The 18,919-nt window shown below is 55.7% G+C and overlaps 9 protein-coding genes across 9 annotated transcripts; 5 read left to right on the top strand and 4 right to left on the bottom strand.

Annotated features, from left to right (window-relative positions):
* Positions 1-2,603: 2,603 nt before the first annotated feature.
* On the top strand, positions 2,604-4,019 carry UV8b_02774 (uncharacterized protein; the record flags this gene model as incomplete). Its single annotated transcript, XM_043140272.1, has 1 exon — positions 2,604-4,019. The coding sequence occupies one exon, from the start codon at positions 2,604-2,606 to the stop codon at positions 4,017-4,019; it is 1,416 nt and encodes a 471-aa protein (XP_042996206.1).
* Positions 4,020-4,817: 798 nt separating this feature from the next.
* On the top strand, positions 4,818-5,498 carry UV8b_02773 (uncharacterized protein; the record flags this gene model as incomplete). Its single annotated transcript, XM_043140271.1, has 1 exon — positions 4,818-5,498. One exon carries the CDS (start codon positions 4,818-4,820, stop codon positions 5,496-5,498), a length of 681 nt encoding a protein of 226 aa, XP_042996205.1.
* Positions 5,499-5,940: 442 nt separating this feature from the next.
* Positions 5,941-7,119, bottom strand: UV8b_02772 (uncharacterized protein; the record flags this gene model as incomplete). The annotated part of the gene is made up of 1 exon (XM_043140270.1): positions 5,941-7,119. One exon carries the CDS (start codon positions 7,117-7,119, stop codon positions 5,941-5,943), a length of 1,179 nt encoding a protein of 392 aa, XP_042996204.1.
* Positions 7,120-7,973: 854 nt separating this feature from the next.
* Positions 7,974-8,331, bottom strand: UV8b_02771 (uncharacterized protein; the record flags this gene model as incomplete). Its single annotated transcript, XM_043140269.1, has 3 exons — positions 7,974-8,072; positions 8,140-8,227; positions 8,294-8,331. The coding sequence occupies 3 exons, from the start codon at positions 8,329-8,331 to the stop codon at positions 7,974-7,976; spliced, it is 225 nt and encodes a 74-aa protein (XP_042996203.1).
* Positions 8,332-10,067: 1,736 nt separating this feature from the next.
* UV8b_02770 (uncharacterized protein) lies at positions 10,068-11,140 on the top strand (the record flags this gene model as incomplete). The annotated part of the gene is made up of 2 exons (XM_043140268.1): positions 10,068-10,555; positions 10,699-11,140. 2 exons carry the CDS (start codon positions 10,068-10,070, stop codon positions 11,138-11,140), a joined length of 930 nt encoding a protein of 309 aa, XP_042996202.1.
* Positions 11,141-11,827: 687 nt separating this feature from the next.
* On the bottom strand, positions 11,828-13,549 carry UV8b_02769 (uncharacterized protein; the record flags this gene model as incomplete). The annotated part of the gene is made up of 1 exon (XM_043140267.1): positions 11,828-13,549. One exon carries the CDS (start codon positions 13,547-13,549, stop codon positions 11,828-11,830), a length of 1,722 nt encoding a protein of 573 aa, XP_042996201.1.
* Positions 13,550-14,655: 1,106 nt separating this feature from the next.
* UV8b_02768 (uncharacterized protein) lies at positions 14,656-15,450 on the top strand (the record flags this gene model as incomplete). The annotated part of the gene is made up of 1 exon (XM_043140266.1): positions 14,656-15,450. One exon carries the CDS (start codon positions 14,656-14,658, stop codon positions 15,448-15,450), a length of 795 nt encoding a protein of 264 aa, XP_042996200.1.
* A 218-nt stretch (positions 15,451-15,668) lies between these two features.
* Positions 15,669-16,628, bottom strand: UV8b_02767 (uncharacterized protein; the record flags this gene model as incomplete). The annotated part of the gene is made up of 2 exons (XM_043140265.1): positions 15,669-16,434; positions 16,522-16,628. 2 exons carry the CDS (start codon positions 16,626-16,628, stop codon positions 15,669-15,671), a joined length of 873 nt encoding a protein of 290 aa, XP_042996199.1.
* A 1,107-nt stretch (positions 16,629-17,735) lies between these two features.
* UV8b_02766 (uncharacterized protein) lies at positions 17,736-18,667 on the top strand (the record flags this gene model as incomplete). The annotated part of the gene is made up of 2 exons (XM_043140264.1): positions 17,736-17,973; positions 18,081-18,667. 2 exons carry the CDS (start codon positions 17,736-17,738, stop codon positions 18,665-18,667), a joined length of 825 nt encoding a protein of 274 aa, XP_042996198.1.
* Between the last annotated feature and the right edge of the window lie 252 nt (positions 18,668-18,919).

The following is an 18,919-nucleotide window of genomic DNA, read 5'->3' as shown; positions in this document are numbered from 1 at the left end:
GTTGTTATTTTAGCGTAGAAAAATATTCTTCCGGTCCGGCTCACAGCGACCGATACATCACAGGGTGATCACCGCTGGCATGGGACCTTACATGTAGTGTTCTGGCAACAGCGGGCGGACAGTCGGGGGAGGCAGCGAGGGCTGCCAGGACGCCTCAAGGGAGCGACCGCATAACCCTCGCCATCTCCCTATAGAACCAGCGGTTATCCTCACCTTGCTCCCCAACCCCCTGCTGATAGGAGGGCACCGAGGCAGCCGAAGTCGCGGCGGGAGTGTCTCGGGGCCTATAAGCAGGACAAAGAATCAAAGAACTAAGGGTGACTGCTGCGCGGCCGCTATAGCCCTTCGTTCTCAGTCGCATACGGTACCAGACAGAATAATAATAATAAGAATAATAATAATAGAATAGCAGCTCGTGCCTTTTGCATGGGCGACCGGGCCTAGGCAGGATCCTTAATAGCCGTCCCTTCCTTCGCTGACTGAATTATCGCCCGAAGGACACCTGTCGTAGCGTTAGATTAGCTGCCAGCATCATGTAGCACCACACGCAGGACCCGTGGACTCTCTCGCATATGCAGCGGCGGACATAGCTTGGAAGACTATACAGCAACTGGCTTTCTGATGCCGGCCGCGGCCGCTTTTGAGAGTCTCCCTGATGGATTTGATGAACTGTTGGCTGTGTTTCTGATAATAGGGATGATCGGAGTATAACTCTCAGGCCTAAAAGGCGGGATATGTACCGAGGTTGCCGACCTCGACGTCATCTCAGAAGCTTAAGCGTCTGACGAAAAAAAAAACCCACCGGCAGCCATATTCCCGAGACAACACATAGTTTGGGCCAAGCGAGAGTCTCTGGATGCCTTGTCCGGAGGCAGATATCGACCATCCCGACGCAGGCAGGGGCAAGGTATATGCTTGGCAGATCCCTCTCGATAGGACATCTGTTAGCCGATACATTGGCCACCGCTGTGCTGAGACTCATATACCTCGCACATGAATGGAAACTGGTTTTGCATGAACAACCCTGCACTTAAGTGTGCCGGACAACATGCAGGCAGACTATCGGCCGTCGTTAGGGATCCGATGACTCGCCACCCAGTGGTGTAGAGATGAGTTCGTCTTGATGTTGACCAGAGATGGTTCATAGGGATGTAGTCGAGGTTGTTGAGACATTCTCCGTCGATCGGCTGTAGGCTGCCGCCAATGGAATCGTCGCATCCAAACGGGATGTCTTGTCATGGGTCTGCCCTCGCCTCTTGTCCACTGTCGGTCGAGATATCAAAACAAAGACGGAGTTCATCCACAATATCGCGGTAGGTCAAGTTGCGGCTGCCCGGAGGATGGAATAGACCGGCGAATGGTTCGCCTTCAGGGCTGCCTAGGCTATTGACGTTCCAGCCGAGGGCGCTCAGCTGGTTGGTACGCTGTTGGGGCGTTGGACATGAAGAAATGGCGGCACAGCATCTGTTCAACTACGCTTCCAAGGCCTCTTGTCCGGTCTCCTGCGATTTGTGATTGATTGAGCAAGAGGAAGCAAGCCAGGGGAGCGTGTCCCTCTCTTGATTAGAATTTTATTTGGTCATTAGCCGAAGGCGATACATCGTGATATTTTACTTTGCTGATTAACGCTTGCGTGCGGGACGTGCGGATGCAGCAAATCGATCAGTCAGTTCCATCCCAGCCTCCTACCTCTGTATCTTCAATAGCCACCTCTTACCAACGTTAGGAGGTACCTGGGTATGTAGCTGGTTTACGGCCGCTACGGCCGCTACGGCTGCTATGGCCACTTTCCCACTGCAATTGCATACGGAGTCTGGTATGTTCGACCCATCTTCTGTTTGCTGAGAAAAAGAAAAGAAAAGCAGTCAGGACACTTGGTTCCAACAACCTGGAAGCTGTTGATCGGTAACTCCGTACGAAGTACCAATAGAGAGTACTTCGTACACAGTGCCCGATGCAGAATACGCACTCCGTGCCTACGAAACCTTCATCTCCCTCCAGAAAACAACCACCAAAAGGCATCGGGTTTTCGCCACGAACCTTTGCCAGTGTTTTTGCTTTTCCACGAATTGCGACGAAACACCGACTTTACACGTGCGCCATGCCCCTTTTAAACCCCACTCGTCGGACACAAGATGGGACCCAGGGGTCGAATTAGCCAGCGGCAATCGTCATTCTTGCATTGGTGACTCTTGGGCACAGCAACCATCTCCTCCTCGGCTGACGAGGTGAATGGTACGTCAAGATTACCCGTGCCATGGGGCCTGACCTGAAAATAAGCTGTGCAGGCTCGGTTCCCATGATGATTCATCACTTGTCGCGTTCGTTTGATTTCAAGGAGCCGAACACTGAACTCTCGTGTTTGCTACGCCAGTGTCATGATTGCGTGCGAGATGGTAGAGACGAGCATGAAAAGGGGCTTGTCAAAGTATCCAACCATGGTATCCCGAGTATAAGTTGACGGTGCGTTGTCTGACAAAGATGGCCAGGCCAGCTCTGGTTTCTGCACGTCCTTAGATATCCCATCTGGGCACTGCTGTTTCCTCTTTTGCTCTGCTCGGCTTACTTCTTCCCAGGCCTTTGGACTCCAACTGTCAGCAGCCATGGCGACCCCCTCGAGACAAGCACGCGGCGCCGCGCTGCTTATGCTGCAGCTGTTTCGCCTTTGCCAGGCTGTTCCATGCCTGTCAGAGCCTCGAACCACGGTATCTGCGGCAGGCACCTCGATACCGTCCGTCGTTGCCCACACCAACGTCACCTCCCATGGACCGTACACCGGCCCGCCGGCCACCACAACCGGGGCGCTTTCAACCACCGTGCTTGCTCCGTCCATCCCGGCCCTGCCACCAGCAGAGGACGCCTTCAGGTATCCTGCAGATGGGAAGCTCCACGCCCCCCAGCCCGCGCCGTACACACCCAATGGCGGCATTGGCACCAACGGCTCTGCGCCCGTGTACAGAGTGCAGAGCGACTTTGACTACCAATCGTTGGCTTTGGCCTTGTACCATGAATGGATAGAACTGGACCTCTTCCACTGGGGCCTGGCCACCTTTTCGGACGAAGAGTTTGAGGCGTACGGCATCAACGCCGAGGATAGATTTCTCATACAGCACATGGCAGACCAGGAAATCGGCCATGCTACGGTCCTGTCCAACATGCTCGGGCCACAGGCGCCGGTGCAGTGCACGTACAACTACCCGGTGTCCAACGTGCGGGAATACATTGATTTCAACCAGAAGCTCACGCGGTGGAGCGAAGCCGGCGTCTACGGCTTCTTGCCGCACCTCAACTCCGGCCCGGCTGCGCAGATGCTGCTGCAGAGCATCACGGTCGAAGCTCGCCAGCAGCTGATTTTCCGCCAGTTTGGCGGGCAGTTCCCCATGCCCGAGTGGCACACGCCTGGGATCCCGCAGAGCTGGGCCTGGACCCTTCTTGCGCCCTACATCTCCAGCTGCCCCTACAACCAGACCCGCCTGGTCTGGCAAAACTTCCCGGCCCTCCACATTCTCAACCAGCCCAACCCAGCACGCATCAACGGGTCCCAGGCCTGGAACGAGACCACCGGAGGCTGGAGCAACACCCTCTCCACCGCCGACGTCCCCAGCTCGGAGCTGTGCGTCAACGCGACGGACAAGACGCTGGATTGCAGCGCCGCCATCAGCCAGAACCGCAGCATCCCGCTTTCGTTTCCGGGTCGCCAGGTGTTTTTGAAATGGGATGAGCCCGGCCAGCTTGTTGGCCCTAACAACAGCTACGTGACCAGCACCAATGTCGTCGAGCCCAAGTTTGCCGCCTGGGTGTCTCAGCTGAACGTCACCTACTCGCCTCTTTTGAACGTCAGCGTCGAGCACAAGACGGCGTATACCATTCAGCCCGACGTGTCGACCTGGGCTGGTGATCCAGCTATCAACGGCACAATGTTTCTGGCCCTGACTGACGTTGATTTATACGTCACTCCTTATAACGTGACCCTGATTAACCCTCACGTAGGCGCTCTGGCTGTATACCAGGCTGGCTGAGGCAGCACCTTGTCTAGTCCAGATAATAACCCTTCTTTTCCTGCTATGCTGTGTTGCACCAAGAGCGTGACGCCCACACCACGTGCGGCTCTGTTGGGCTTTTCATTTTTTTATTTATTTTTTTCTTTTACTCACTTGTGACGCTGACGTATTGTGAAGTGAATGCGCGCGCCTTGAAACGAGACGACGTTACGAAGACGTGCTTACAGCCGCCTGGGGTGCCCTGCGTGCCCTGCACGACAAAACCTGCTAATACCAACCGCAACCAAGGCTTTGACACCGTTGTTGGCCCTTTGTACCACAGAAGATGATGCAGTCGCAGTTGTCTGTACTCTGCAGGTCCTGGCCATCGGCCAAGTGAGAAACTGATATCTTACCGGCAGGCAAAGCTGACGCCTATTCTCATTGGATCAGATTGGGTCACATCCCTTTTCTCGGAGCCCCACTCCATTCGCCCCACTCAAAAAATTTAACCCAATGGAGCCTAGACTAACCCCTTCCCGCATGGCATCCCCACTTACGGAAGCCGCCCTTTGCCACCTCGTCCGCTGACGTCATTTTCAAAACGCATCTAGAGAAGCCCATAAGAATCTCCCATGACATGTTTTTGCTGCTGGTTCGGAATCCCATGTTTCGCCATCTTCTGCATCTTGCATCGCCTTGTTCATTTCAAGGGTCCTCGATGTTTCGTTGAACCCGTTTCCCAACAAGTCCCTTTGCTGAACTCCCTTAACCCCCTTACCTGGGTGGTTTTTTTTTTATTTTTTTTTTTGTTACCGCACAGTTGTCTCGGCCGCCATGGCACCCGTCCAACTCCCCATGTACGAGGAAGAGTTCTACCCCGTCGACACGACCAAGGGCCCTGTCCTCGTCTCCTCGAGCCTGCTGCCGATCCCTCGACCAGTGCGTCCGCCGCAGTGCCTCGGCGCCGCGACGGCTTCATGGCCGTCCACCACCAGCACCAGCCCAGCCACGCCTGACGCCGACTCGGCGCAGCCGACGACGGACCTGCCTCCCGCATATCTCGGCCAAGGTCCTGACGCCCCCGCCGTAGCACATGGAGGCAGCGCGTCTTGGACGCACCATGGCTGCTGCTATTCCGACACGAGGTGCTGCGAGCCGACGCAGCCGGAGAGTTTGTCGCCCGCGCTTTCCGACGGGCCGCTGGACGGTCAGGCGCAAGAAGGAGCCGTGGCCAGGCCGGAGTGGCCGTGCGACGACAGAAGCGTGTGCGGCGCGGCGCGGGGAAGCACAACGAGCTGGAGCCGGCAGATGTCGACGGCGGAAGAGGCGCAGCCAGTTCCATCTTACATGAAGCCCAACGCCATCATGGCGCGGGCCTTGCTGCTCAAGTGCGATCTGCCGAGCATAGGTCCATCACGGGGCGCCGGGCCAGGACGGAGCGTGGGTCGAGGCTGTGCGACGCGAGGACACGCTGGCGTTTCCGGTGCCGGCATGCCAGAGAGTGCGTTTCGATGAGCCAAGATTTATGCGCGCGAGGGGGGGGACGGGGTAGAGTCACGACGTTTTGCAGGGCGTCGTTTGCAGGGCGTTGTTTGCAGGGCATTGTTTGCAGGGCATTGTATGTAGCGGATCTGGGTGGCATGGTAAAGGTCTTGGGGCGGTTGGTACAGCAGCAAATGCAGACTCTGGCGATTTTGTCTCGCCGCCATCCATGCTGGCCGGTTAAGTCGACGTGCGTGCGTGGCTCTGTGTGTGTGTGTTTTGTGTATTGCGTTGGAGCGTTGTTTCAAAAAAGTGCCCCGTATAGCGCATGGTTTTTAGGACCGCGACCGTACATTCAAGCTGGCGCCCCAAGTCTACCTCGGGGATCCCGAACATGATGTAGCCCAGTATAGTTTTCTCGAGTATCCCTTGTCTCTAACCTAACACCCTCTCCGTGTAGGTAGGTAGGGATCTACTAGACTTTGACCGGGGGGAGGGTCGGTGGGTTGTGCGCTGATGACCGTTTGGGCCCTTTTGCTACAGCGCCCGTCTTGACTGGTGAATTTGCGTCTGCTACGTAATCATCCTTGGAAAGCAGGTCCGTGACCATGCTCATGAATCGGCGCCGATACTCAAACGGCTCCGTGGTAATAGTCATGGGGCCCTTGTCAAACAACAGGTTGAAGACGCCGACCAGACCAGCCATGGTCTTGGCGCGCAGCTTGTGTCGAGCCCACAGAAAGTCCAGCAGGACGGCGCGGTACACCCAATTCCCGTCCGAGGACAGCACCCCCGTCCTCCACGACGGCGGCTCCCTCACGGCCCGGCCGCGCGCCCGGGACCGCGCAAACAAGAGCGAGTAGTCGACCGCGTTGTGGTGTGCCAGGAAAGCCGTGTCCTCGGCAACAAGGTCCGTCAGCTCCAGCGCCGCCCGCGACGACACGTCCACTCCGCGGGGGGGCTCGTCTGCCAGGCGGTCGACGACGTCGCTCGGCACCAGCCTCTGGTGCACCAGGTCGCGCTCCGGGAAGAAGTAGTCGGTGGGCTTGAGGTCAAACGTCTGCCACTGCACGTCGGGGCGGCCGCGGAGGAGGTTCTCCATGACCATGTAGTGCCGCGGCTGGACGCCGAGGAGGCTTCCCAGGGAGGCGCGCGGGGCGTAGAGGATGTCGGTGATGCGGATGAGCAGGCTCCCCTCGTGGCTCGCGGCGTGCGCCACGTACGGCGCAAACAGCTCGCGCAGCAGGAACTGGCTTTCGAAGCGGCGGTCGACCGACTTGACCATGTAGTTGCCGTCGGCGGTGCGGAGGAAGGTCGAGCCGCTGTAGCCGAGGTTGCCGGCGGCGACAAGGCCCAGGCTTCCCTGCCGGGGGGGGCTGGCTTCTCCCGGCTTGGCGGTGGTGGTGGTGGTGGTGGTGGTGGTGGTGGGTGTCTGGAACGATCTGCGGTACTCGCCCTCGTCGATGTGCCAGTGGTTGTGGCGCAAAGCGAGAAAGTCTGCGGGCCGAAACCGGGCCAGGCGGAGCTCGAGGATGGACAAGAAGTGGTGTACCGTCTCGACGAGGGTTTCGCGCTGCTTGCTCTCCTCCGACGCAGCCAGGGCTCGGGAGACGGCGCGGGCAATGGCAGCTTGCCGCTTGCCGGGGACATCCATCATGGCCCCGAGACCAGACTTGTCTTGGTCGAGGAAAGGGTATGGCGTAAGAGACGTTTTGTCGTGGGCCTGTTTTGTTTTTTTCTGGGGAGGCGGTCGAGCGGACCTACTCAAGACAGCGCAAGACTTGCAAGTCCTCACAAGAGAAACGATAAGAGTAAATCACCCACTTGTCCACTCGTGCAGGCTGCCTTGGGCGAAGACTGTCTGGAAGACTTGTCGACACATGACAGCATGCCGAGATGCGACTCGACGCCGCGCAGCCCGTGTATATCATGTATATCATGTGCGAGGGTGATCACTGGGCGGCAGTTGCAGTATTCATACATGCAAAAGGATGTCTTGCAACATGTCTGTCTACATTTCTTGCAGGCCGTGGCTGGCAAGCACAACAAAAAGACGAGACGGGATGAAATCGCCGCCGCCCCGTGGCAACCAGACGCAATGCAATGCAAGCAGAGAAGCAGCGGAAGGTGCCTCCGTACACAAGTGCTGTGCCTCAGTGACGGAAGGTGCTGACGTCATGGCACGTCAGGCCATGTTACACGTCATGTCGTTTGTTGGATTGATACATAGCAACGGATAGCAACGGATAGCAACGGCGCGGCAGTGGGTGTTGACGCAGCGCAGCACGTTTTAGACGCATGCATTTGCTTTGATGGGACAGCACAGCTTTGGATGGAATGCTAGTTTTTGCACCACCATGACACATTGGTGCAAGCAGGTGCCCACCGAGATTTGATTCCATCTCGCACTACGACGCAGAAGATACAAGGTATTCAAGATACAGGAGGACACACACAGAGAAACAACAAAACGAGATACACGAGACTCAGGAAACCCCCCCTCACCCCTTATTTTGAGCCGCCCTTTCGACCAGCCTCGCGCGCCCTTTCACTGCCCGGCTCGAACGAACCCGAAGACGCCTTACCACCTTCGGAAGCGATTTCGCGCTGCGACGGGTCAGTGGTCAGTATCCCAACGTGCGCCCCGGAGACTGACTCGTCTCCCACCACTAACCTGCTTATCGGGATCCATGCTGGCAAAACCGCTATTGTGGCTGGCTTGTCCGCCCTTGGAGGCGATCTCCTGAACCTCCTCCTTGGGGCTGCAACAGAAGTCAGCAAACACCCCGACCAGACGCCCAAGACATTGACATAGATGCATCTCTTACCGGTTGGCAAAGTTTCCGGGGTTCTGGTTTCCAGTCATGTTGTAAGTGATGTCTCAAACTTTGCGAGGAGAAATATAAATTCGTGCGGGTTTCGATTGAGTGCAAACTTCCAAGCTTCCGTTGGTGCCCAAGTCTGAGAGCGGCATGCGGACAGGCAGCCCTTTTAAACTCGTTTGCCAGAGCCACCCACCGCCGCTTCGCCTCTTCAATCAACCTTGGCTGTGTGATCCGCAAATTGGTGGTGGACGCCGTCGGCGCCATCGGGCTCTGACCAACTCGCAATAGTAGCTCGACGTCTGGGTTCCAGTACGTCTAGGATTCATCTTGACGTAAAGCAACGAGCCCGTCGCCACAATACGCCTCGTCATCCGCCTGTCAAGACGGCTTTCCTGTTTGCGCAGGCCTTGCCAGCGGTTCCATGACGCACCATCTCGGTTCCCGCCTGGCCCTGTGGCCATGTTTGACGTAGACATGACACGTCCAAACCAGAAATCATGTGGCCAGTATTTGGCAATGCATCTTTGGCTTTCCAAGTTTGCATAGAGGGCGCTCGGATCCAACGGCAGTCGACTTTGCACGCTGCCCATATCATAGAACAAAGCCTGCCACCGATGCACTACGATTTACAGAAGTTTCCGCTTAGATTCGACTGGACTATCAGGACTATCCGCACTCTAGAAAGCTTGCACAATTGGGGTTGGGGGGGACTTGACATTGTTTCCTAAAAGCCCGGCAAGAGGCATCCCACAAGAGACTGCATCTCACCATCTTCACGATTCGTCCACTGATGATGTTGTATGTCGTGTTGTCCTTTTGGACTCTCGTTGAAGCTCATCCACATAGCCTGGCTCAACATCAATCATAGGATACGCGCATTCCGACTCCCGCCATCTGGAGGTTGACGTGTCTAAGCAACATCCGATGTCATGTTGGGGTCTGGGCAGCTTGCGCTTGAAACAGCGAGGGAACAGCGAGGGTGGCTGACATGATGGGCATCTATCTCTTCTGCGTCGAACCATGGCTTTCAGGCAGGAGCAGTGCTTTACGTGCTTTACGTGCTTTACGATGCGCAGGTCATCTTAATGGATGCTTGGTCATTGGAGGTTGAAGGTTGACGTTGAAGGTTGGTTAGAATCAATTGGACGGAGAGGTGGGCCGGGTCGAATCGGCATCTGTTGCTTAGTAAGCAGCCAAGCCAAGTTGGTACATAAGCACTATGGAGAACCCGTGGCACGGACCACAATCCTGATGCGAGCTTCTTGTTTCCCATGTTTCCATGCAACAAAGCCGATCCAGCAATCCTTTGCATCTGTCTTTGCTTCGCTTTCTCCATGTTCAGGCCCCAAAAGCCAGTGAGAAGTCACCAGCTGGGACCACGTACCCGGCTTCTTAGCCGAAATGGCGTCATGGTGAAGCAACAGTCCAATCCACGACGTATCAACTGCGTCGGAGCGCGAGTTCCGCGTTGGATCCCAAATTGTAACTATGAGCGCGCCGATGCACGCCAGTACAGCGAAGCATCTTTCATCATGATGAGTATCATTTAGCCATCGACCTAGAGAGCATGTGACGGTAGGCGTTGCCAGGAGGGGGGGGCGAGTCGACCCAGATAAGCCATGTATATACGACGACGCTCCCCTTCGCCTCCTTTCCTTGGTGAAAGCCGGCCATCTATTCGCAGTTGATATCCGTATCCTGCATTTTTTACAGGCAAAAGTCTCCCCCAAGTCTCCTTTTCCAAGGGATAAAAGGAAGAACAGAAGACAAGATCAGAATGGAGTCCGCCAAAGAGACTCTCCACAAGGTCGTCAACCCGCCAACAAAGGAGGGCAAGAGCAGCCAGACCCAAGACAAGCCCGGTCTGGAGCGCGACATGGAGAGCAAGCCTACCAAAGTCCATCTCCAGTGCGGCGAGGGAGGGGGACGATCCACGTACACGCCCTGCGGAAAACTCAAGGGCAAAAACGCCGTCATCACGGGCGGGGACTCTGGCATTGGCCGATCTGTGGCCATCCTGTTTGCCATGGAAGGCGCCAAAGTAGCCGTCGTCTATCTGCCGGTCGAGGAAGACGACGCCCAGCACACCAAGAAGCAGGTTGAGAAGAACGGCGGCGAGATTGTCCTCGTCCCAAGCGACTTGAGCCATGCGAGCAACTGCCGAGACGTCGCGACTACCATCAAGTCCAATTTTGGAAAAGTCGACATTCTCGTCAACAACGCCGCGACTCGCAATGAAAAGGGGACTATTTCCGAAATCTCCGAGTACGTTGCCTAGCAGCAGCATGAAGAATCGCGCGTCCCCCCCCCCCCCCCCCCCCTGCCTCTTTTCCCTCCCCAAACGCCCTCTCTTCGCCCCCCTTCTTTTGCCCCCCCCCACCCCAAAACGATAACTAACCATGCAAAAGTGAGCAATGGGCTTCGACCTTCCGAGTCAACATTGATTCGTACTTTCACCTCACCAAGGCCATCCTGCCGCTCATGTCCAAGGGCGGATCCATCATCAATAGCGCGTCGGTGGATTCGTACATTGGAGTACCCAGCCGGCTGGATTATGCCACCACAAAGGGGGCCATCATTGCCTTTACCAGGTCCTTGTCAAACTACCTCGTCAAGAAGGGCATCAGAGTGAACGCCGTGGCTGCTGGTCCTACCTGGACACCCCTGGTTGCTTCCGGCGTGGATGAAAAGGGTCAAAAGGGCCACGGCCTGGGCAACTGGACTCCAATGGACAGGATTGGCCAGCCAGTCGAGGTGGCCACCAGCTACGTGTTCCTGGCGTCGAGCGAAAGCCAGTTCATGAGTGGACAGACGCTGCACCCCAATGGGGGTATTGTGGTGAATGGGTAAGGGAGAGGTGGTTTGGAGGGGGCGGCGAGCCGGATTGCTTGGTCTGGACAAGTCATTCGGAGCGCAGATTGTCATGCTCCTAGGTGTCGGCCAAGGCGTTGGCCAAGTTGAATTTTCAAATTTTTTTTTCTTTTGGCAAGATGAAGACTGTTTTATGGACAGATTCAAAAGTGCCGTGTGGGTTGACAACTTGAGTCTTTTATATGTTTATGGGGGTTTGTGAATCACTGCTCTCTCTGACCTGTCATTTACCCATTGATGGCAAAGATTGACTGACATCCGATACCCGCTGGTAATAGTTTTAAATGCACAAAATTCAGCTCGTAAAAAAGAGCCCGCAAAAGACCCCTTCTGGTGCGGCGGATTACACGGTGCATATGTTTAAGGGAAAAAAAAAAAACTCCTTTCACTCGTAGACTCGCGTCAAATCTACAAGTCCAGTCCGTGTCCGTTTCACGTATCAAGCTCATCGCTGCGCATTGTCGTCTTTGAAAGCATGGCCTCCGCCGAGTAAGCCCCTGAGCCGTGCCAGATGCAGAGGCAATACAATACGCGCCGCGTCCAGCGGCTAGACGTGCATCGTAGAGCAGCAGAATGAAACATCAAGTTATGCGATTTCGGGTCGTCTTCGCTTAATTCTCTTTGTATTTGTGGTTGCTCTACTCATCTCAGATGTCCCAACCGCGTTCATTCGCACGTTCCCCATGCCTTGATCTTTTGAACACAGGCCTCCAACGGCAAATTTAGGGTTGATCGACATGTCGTCCCATCAGGCAAGCACTTCAGCGCGCTGCATGGATCCAAAGCTCGCCAACCACCAGCATCTCCGAGATGCGCCTCAATGGCATGATAGTCCATGGTAACGCATTCTTCCAGCCTCGTACCCAGGCTGGTATCCTGCAACACATCGGGATCGGCTGTGCCCATCACGTGGACTGCCTGATGCATGGCGGCGCCAAAACTGAGGGCAATGGCTTCGTCATGTTGGTTCGGAATGGGAGCAGCATCGCCCGCAAGGCAAGGGAGTTCTCGCCATTCTCTCCACAGCGTCCTAACAGCGCCGAGAAGCCCGAGTAGTCTGATGCAAGCGGCGTACACCGCGCGCTGTGCGTTTGCGGCGGCGCGGCTCCCATCATCGAGGCAAGCTACAGCAAATGATCGGAAAGAATCCGAGGCCAACCTCTTGTTTTCATCGATCCCCGTAAGCAACTGAAGGAGTAGCTGGCGTGACTTGGCATCATGCATACTCGGAGGACCACCACCGTCGTCGCGGGTGCTCAAACGAGAACACAGCGAGGTAAGGGCGGTCAACAGATCCTCCATAAAGGAAGCGTCGGCACTTTCGGGCCGTCTCGAGGCTTGATGGCAACGATGCAGCCACACTGATGTCACCTCGAGGGAGCAAGATTGCGCCGAGAGTGCCAGCGCCGTCCCGCACAAAAGAGGATCAAGATGCGCGCCCATTGCTAGTAGCCTCTCGGCGAGATTTCCGAGAAAAGCGAGAGCGTCGATGCGAAGACTTGAATCGGCGGCGGCGGCGGCGTCTTGGCTCAAGATGCGAATGCAGGCATCGCGTATGTGACGCGGCAGATTCGAGTCAGCCTCAGTGTCGCGTTGGAAGCTGGATATGCTGGTGCCAGCAGCCAGGCACTGAAATACCAGGCGCCGGATGCCCATCAAGGATGATTGGGCTTTGATGGCTTCTATGACGTGGGAGGGGCTTGGCGGTGCCGTCTTGGACTTTGGGCAAGTTCGTAACGCTTTGCGCCGCAGCGTCATCCAGCGCAGGAGGAGTTGGTCATCGTCGACTGCGTGAGGCGGTATGCCGTTTTCGGCACGGAGCTTCTCTGTCAAGTCCAGCCTTTGCCACCTCTGCTGCGACACCTGAGTGCTGTCCAAGCCAGGGCGGCGGTTGTGAGACAAGATATCCCGTGCTGGTGTCGTCTGGGTCGCGGATCCGCCATGGAGGGCGGTAGATATCACGTCGTGGGGAGTGATGCGCCAAATAGTTGTCGTCTGAGCACGCATGGCCTGAACCTTTTGCCGCGATTCGTAGACCTGCTCCTCCATTTGCTTCAGGATGGATCGGGCAGCGGTCCGCTCGGGCGACTCTCCCCAGTTGGCCTTGAAGAGTTGCTCATCCGCGTCAGCAAAAGGGCGCACGAGCCGAGTTCCTTCTGCATCAAGATCCAGCAAGAGGTCGGGCATTGCAAAGAATTCGTACTGTTTGTCCGGGTCGGGATGAGGATGATCTGCAAGGCTGTTCCTGGCGCGAGTGTAGTATATCTCGTTGTTCTTGTCCACCCTTTTGACGAAAGTCTTGAAGCGACGTTGACGACGCCCCGAGCGCAGGTCAGCCTTGGTGAGCTGGTTGAGCTGGCTGGCTCGGGGAGCTGCCCGGCGCATCATCGTGTACCGTGTACGTACGGGCTTGCCAGGGGATGCAGCGCCTTCATCAGTGTGGGGAGATTTTTGCCTGGATGACTTTGTGAGCTTGCAATTACTGCATGTGCGGGTAACGAGCGCAAAGCGTGTGCAAGTCCATGTTGATTCGAAAGATGGTCGTCGCACCAACTGAAATATGCTGGTTTCTACGGAGTAGTTTCTTCTTACGGAGTAGGCTGGGGTCAATGTCAGCTACAGGTACATTACCTTGTAAGGCAGGCAGGCACGGCCCACCAGGAGATTTATTGCAGCACAGATTCCCCAGGACGGATCAACCCCAAGTTGACACCGAGATCTTGTCTGGTGGATACCGTCGTCAGGTTCAGAGGGGTTGAGTACCTAGGTACCTGGTAGGTAGGTACCTCCTACCGGAGTAGCCACGGAGTAACCCTAGACACCTGATGAGTACTCCGTACCGAGTACAGTACCACGACGATGGAGTCCCTTACCTGGTACATAGTATTATCGCGGTATAAATAAGGTAGGTACCCCATAAAGTCCACACATTTGTGTGGCGTCACTCTTTTGGTGCAACAGGTAGGTTAGGTACTAACCTAAGGTGCTTTGCGATTTCTGGACTTGGGTTCATGGAGAGCAAAAGAAGGTCAGGTGCATCCGAGACTTTAAAGGCTTGGGACGCAGAAAAGTCTATCCTAAACATATAAAGGGTGAGGAATCTTTCCGTCTTTTCTCGGCTCCGTCTTCTCCCACTCACCACTCACCACTCACCTTCATCAAAACAGGGACAAGACAAGAAAGAAACTTCCGTCACAAAACCCCCGCGCATAATCACAAAAAAAAAAAAAAGAAAGAAAGAAAAATCCCTGCTATATATTCATCCCCGTGGAGAGAAAAGAGAGAATCAGAAAGGAACAACTGCAGCCACTGCAACCACCAGCCAGCACCAGACATCTGGAGCATAAAAGCGGGGCCAGTTGACCGTCTCTGCCACCCACCCAGGCGACTCTTCGTCTCGCTCGCTGCCCAAAGTCAGCAGGGCATCTGGTGCGCTCTCTTCATCTTCGCACCGATCATCCCCCAACGTCAAACGTTTTCAATATTTGAGCAACATGGCCTCGCCCGCACACACGCCAGCTGCCAGCTCGGCAGAAAACGACGCCAGCTCAAAGTCACTGGAGCGAATGGCTCGCTTCAAAGCCCTCCAGGCTCGAGCCAAGTCCTCTTCGGCGTCCAACCTGAAGGAAGCGACGAGGGAGTCGCAAAGACTAGGTACCGACCAGGCGCAGCTCGCCGCCCTCCAACGCAAGCAAGACATCGCAGCCCACAAGCTCCTCAAGGCCGAGGTCGAAGACGCCGGCGAGGACTTTGAGCGCAAGCGCGCCTGGGACTGGACCGTAGACGAGAGCGAAAAGTGGGATAAGCGCAAGAAGAAAAAGGCCGCCCACCGGGACAACAACGCCTTCAGAGATCCCCAGCAGGAAAGCAACAAGGTGTACAAGAGGCAGCTGAGGAACATCGCCCCGGACACGGAGCGGTACGAGAAGCAAAAGCTGGCAGCCATTGAAAAAGCGGCTGCGTCCGGGGGACTGGACATTGTCGAGACCGAGGACGGCGAGCTCATCGCCATTGACAAGGACGGGTCCTTCTACTCGACTGCCGACAGCACAAGCTTCGCACAGAGCAAACCAGACAAGGCCGCCGTCGATCGGCTGGTGGCAGATCTACGGCGTGCCGAAGAACAAAGATTGAAGAAACGCAAGGAGCGCATGGCAAGGAACGGGGACGATGGGGACGTGACCTACATCAACGAAAAGAACAAGCAATTCAACCAGAAACTAGCGCGGTTCTATGACAAGTATACGTCAGATATCCGGGACAGTTTTGAGAGAGGCACCATGGTATGAAGTTGCCGAGTGCAAATGTATGGAATAGATGAGATTGGCACAACATGTGACGAAAAAAAAAAGAAAATGGCAACGTTCCAGTACATACTCAGGACGGGTTTTTACTTCTAATGTACAATATAACGATCCCTCCCTAGCTCTGACCTCGACTTGTTTCTTTTTTTTTGTTTTTTTGTTTTTTTTCTCCCTATTCTTGGTTGGAGAATGTAGCAAGTACACTACAACATGGAATTTCTCCAACCTTTGTTTGCCAGCTGCTCAGTTTGCGGCACCTCGATTGGACCTTGGATAGCTTCGTCGTGGAGCGCCTCGACAACCGCCTCAGCAACTGTGTCAACTTGGAGAGGCTTGGTGCCGGCAGCACCCATAAAGTCCTTGAGGTAGTTTCCGGTGAGTTTGGTAAAGACGGAGCCAGCACCCGCCATGGCTGCCATGGCCAGCGTGAGCTTGCGCGAGTTGTCGTACATGAATGGTGGTCGCATAAAGATGCCTCTCATTTGGGGGAAGTTCTTGGTGATGGCAATTTCCGCCTGCCTCTTGGTCGTGATATACCTGGGAGGCATGATGGGAGCACCTCCGCAGGCTGAAATGTAGCAGAAGGCGCTGGCTTTCCCCTGGGAAGCATGCTTGGCCAACGCCACGGCGCTGTCACGATTCATGACTTCGTAGGAAAACTGGTCGGTAGGGTCGGCCGGCTTGATGTCCTCTCCGCTTCCCCCGTCTAGCGGGTTCGTGCCTCGCTCTCGCACTGTTGCAAACATCTTTTGCAGGCCCGTCAGGGGGGATTCCTTGCCGGACAGGATGCCTTTGTAGTCTGCCTCGAGGAGGATGCCCATGCTGTGCACGACGTAGTCCGCATCGGTGAGGAGCGGCGCATACGTGGCCGGGCGGAGTATGTCGCCGCGCTCCCAGCTGACCTTGTGTGACCACGATGGTGGGAGTGGCGAAGAAGTGACTGCGTCCCACTGAGGTTCGCCAGATCGACTGTACGGTGGGGGTTGTTTGGAGGATCTCAGCAGACTAATGGCGTAGAGAGGAACCAAGGTCAAGGTCAAATTGGGGGACCATTACCTTATCGACGTGACTTCCCAGCCTCTGTCAACGGCGTATTTACAGATTCGCGAGCCCAAGAAGCCGCTTCCGCCGCACACGACGAGTCTCTTGGCAGCTGCCGACATGGCCGATCTGCAGCCTTCTTCTTTGGCCTGGTGTTGGAGGTTTCGGAGCAGAGAGCTCCTGCGACGACGGGGGTCAGCAGGGAGAGGGTACGTTTCAAGCTTTGGGATAGCTGAAGAGAGGGAAAGTCCACCATGCGAGATGAGCAGTCTGTTGAAATACGTGAAGGCGACAAGCTGGTGAAGGGGTCTGCGGGGAGAGATGGAATGAAAGGTCTGGAAAGCAAGTGGTGAGATCATTATTCTTGGGTCTTTGCAGGGATTCTCTCGAGCAATGGCGGTGCCAATCTGCCGAGGGTGTGCCCATGTACAGAGTACTGCCTAATGTCAGCTACCTCCTAGCCTAGAAAGGTACTCCGTACCGGGGCCATGCAGCTCCCCACGGCCTACCTTTCGGCTTGCGTTAAAATTATGCACGGCATTGCTTTTATCGCAGTACATAATACCCAATAAAGTCACACATTGAGTGGCGTCACACTTTTGGTGCAACAGTTATGAGCCCGGGAGGGAAGGTCTTACCAAAACCTGTAACTTCCTAATATCTGTGCAAATTGCACGTGGGTCAAGGCTGTAGGTTCGAATCCTGGTCAGATCATTAGTAACCAACCACACCCAAACCCAGTAGCTAAGCTCTAAAAAGTGCTATAATGGGGTTATGCACTTAAGAAATATTCCCTTAATGTAGTGAAGTGTATCAGCTTACTACCTATTGACCTAGCTAGCAAAACTGGGGGGTGTATCGCAGTACATAATACCCAATAAAGTCACACATTGAGTGGCGTCACACTTTTGGTGCAACAGCTTTGCCTGATTTGCTGCTTGCATTAGGTACATCCTACTCGGTGCGGCGGAAGTACCCCCGTGCTGTGGACGCTGTGGGGCCAATGCTGGATGACTTTGTCGTACCTCTTGTGCGTGCGACCTCGCAACCAACCAAAGCATTGGAGGAGACTGGTCCTGACATCTTCTTGCCTCCTCCGTTCAGCATCTCGATACCGTAAGACGACCTCGCTATCCTCGCTTTCCTCGCTATCCTCGCAAAAGAGCATCTTGTCGCAGAAGAGGGCGAATCGCCGTTCCGCGCCGAAGCACAACCCGCCTCTCTCCACCATGGCTCCCTCAAACACTCTGGGAAAGCGCGTAAAACTTACCCAAGTGCGACGTCCGTTCATCGTGGGCACCACCGCAGTTCCCTTTTCCGAATCAAACCCCAAGCCGCCCGGCACGCCTGACAACCACACACATTCGTGGCAGGTCTTTGTCAAGGGACTCGAAGACACAGACATCACGTACTGGGTGCGCCGCGTGCAGTTCAAGCTGCACGAGTCCATTCCCAACTACGTCCGAAGTGAGCCTCTGCCCTGGTTTGTCATTGTCTTCTTCTTTTTTTTAGTCCCGCTTCACCCCACTTGTTGCCGTCTTTTCGCCAAGAGATTCCCGATTGACGGTGCGTAGTGGTCGAGGGCGAACCCGGCAGACCTTTTGTCGTCAAGGAGACCGGCTGGGGTGAGTTCGACATCACCATCAAGCTGTATTACGTGAACGACTCGGGCGAGAAGCCGCAAACGCTGTACCACTACCTGCGCCTGCACCCGTACGGCCGGACCGAGGAGGAAAAACAGGCCATGGTCACCAAGAATGGAGAAGTCCGATCCTGGAGCTACGAAGAGCAGCTTTTCAACGAGCCCTACGAGGCCTTTTACCAAGTCCTCACCTCCGGCGCAGTCCCCAAAGGCTGGAAACCGTCTGGCGGGGGCGCGTCAGGCAAGGGCAAGGGCAAAAGCCGGGCGCCGCCTCCTCTCCCTGCGCCGGATAGCGGCGAGGTGTGGGAGCATACGGCCATGATCCCCAATCACAACAGGCCCGGCCAGCCGTTCAGTCGCGAGACGGAAGCTGCCGAAGTGAGGAAACTCAAAGATGCGCAGAACAAGACCGAGGAGATGTGCAAGCGCATCTTGTCCGAGCTGAGAGACAAAGAAGAGCTCTTGGCTAAGCTCAAGGCCGAGAACCACGCTGCCGCCGCGGCAGCCAAGGCAGTATAAAGGGCCGGTCCAGAAAGAAGCTTCTTCTCGACCCAGAATCCAAAACTCGAGGGCGAAAACCTCTCGGATCTCCTGGATGAGCGGCGTCTGGCGGGTGACCCAAGGTGTCATGATTCCTGACTGATGCCTCGGATGCCTTTGCTGCAAATGAGGCGGTCGTGCGGTCGTTCGGTGGGGAGCACCAGCGCAATACCATCGGGCTGCATTGCCACCTCACTGGCAAGGGGACGCATCCCCCAAAACGCCGGGGAT

Source organism: Ustilaginoidea virens, chromosome 2 (genome assembly GCF_000687475.1).
Source record: "Ustilaginoidea virens chromosome 2, complete sequence".
In the NCBI taxonomy this organism is placed as follows: domain Eukaryota; kingdom Fungi; phylum Ascomycota; class Sordariomycetes; order Hypocreales; family Clavicipitaceae; genus Ustilaginoidea; species Ustilaginoidea virens.
Note: the sequence above shows the minus strand (reverse complement) of the source record. Positions and strands in the feature narration are given on the sequence as shown.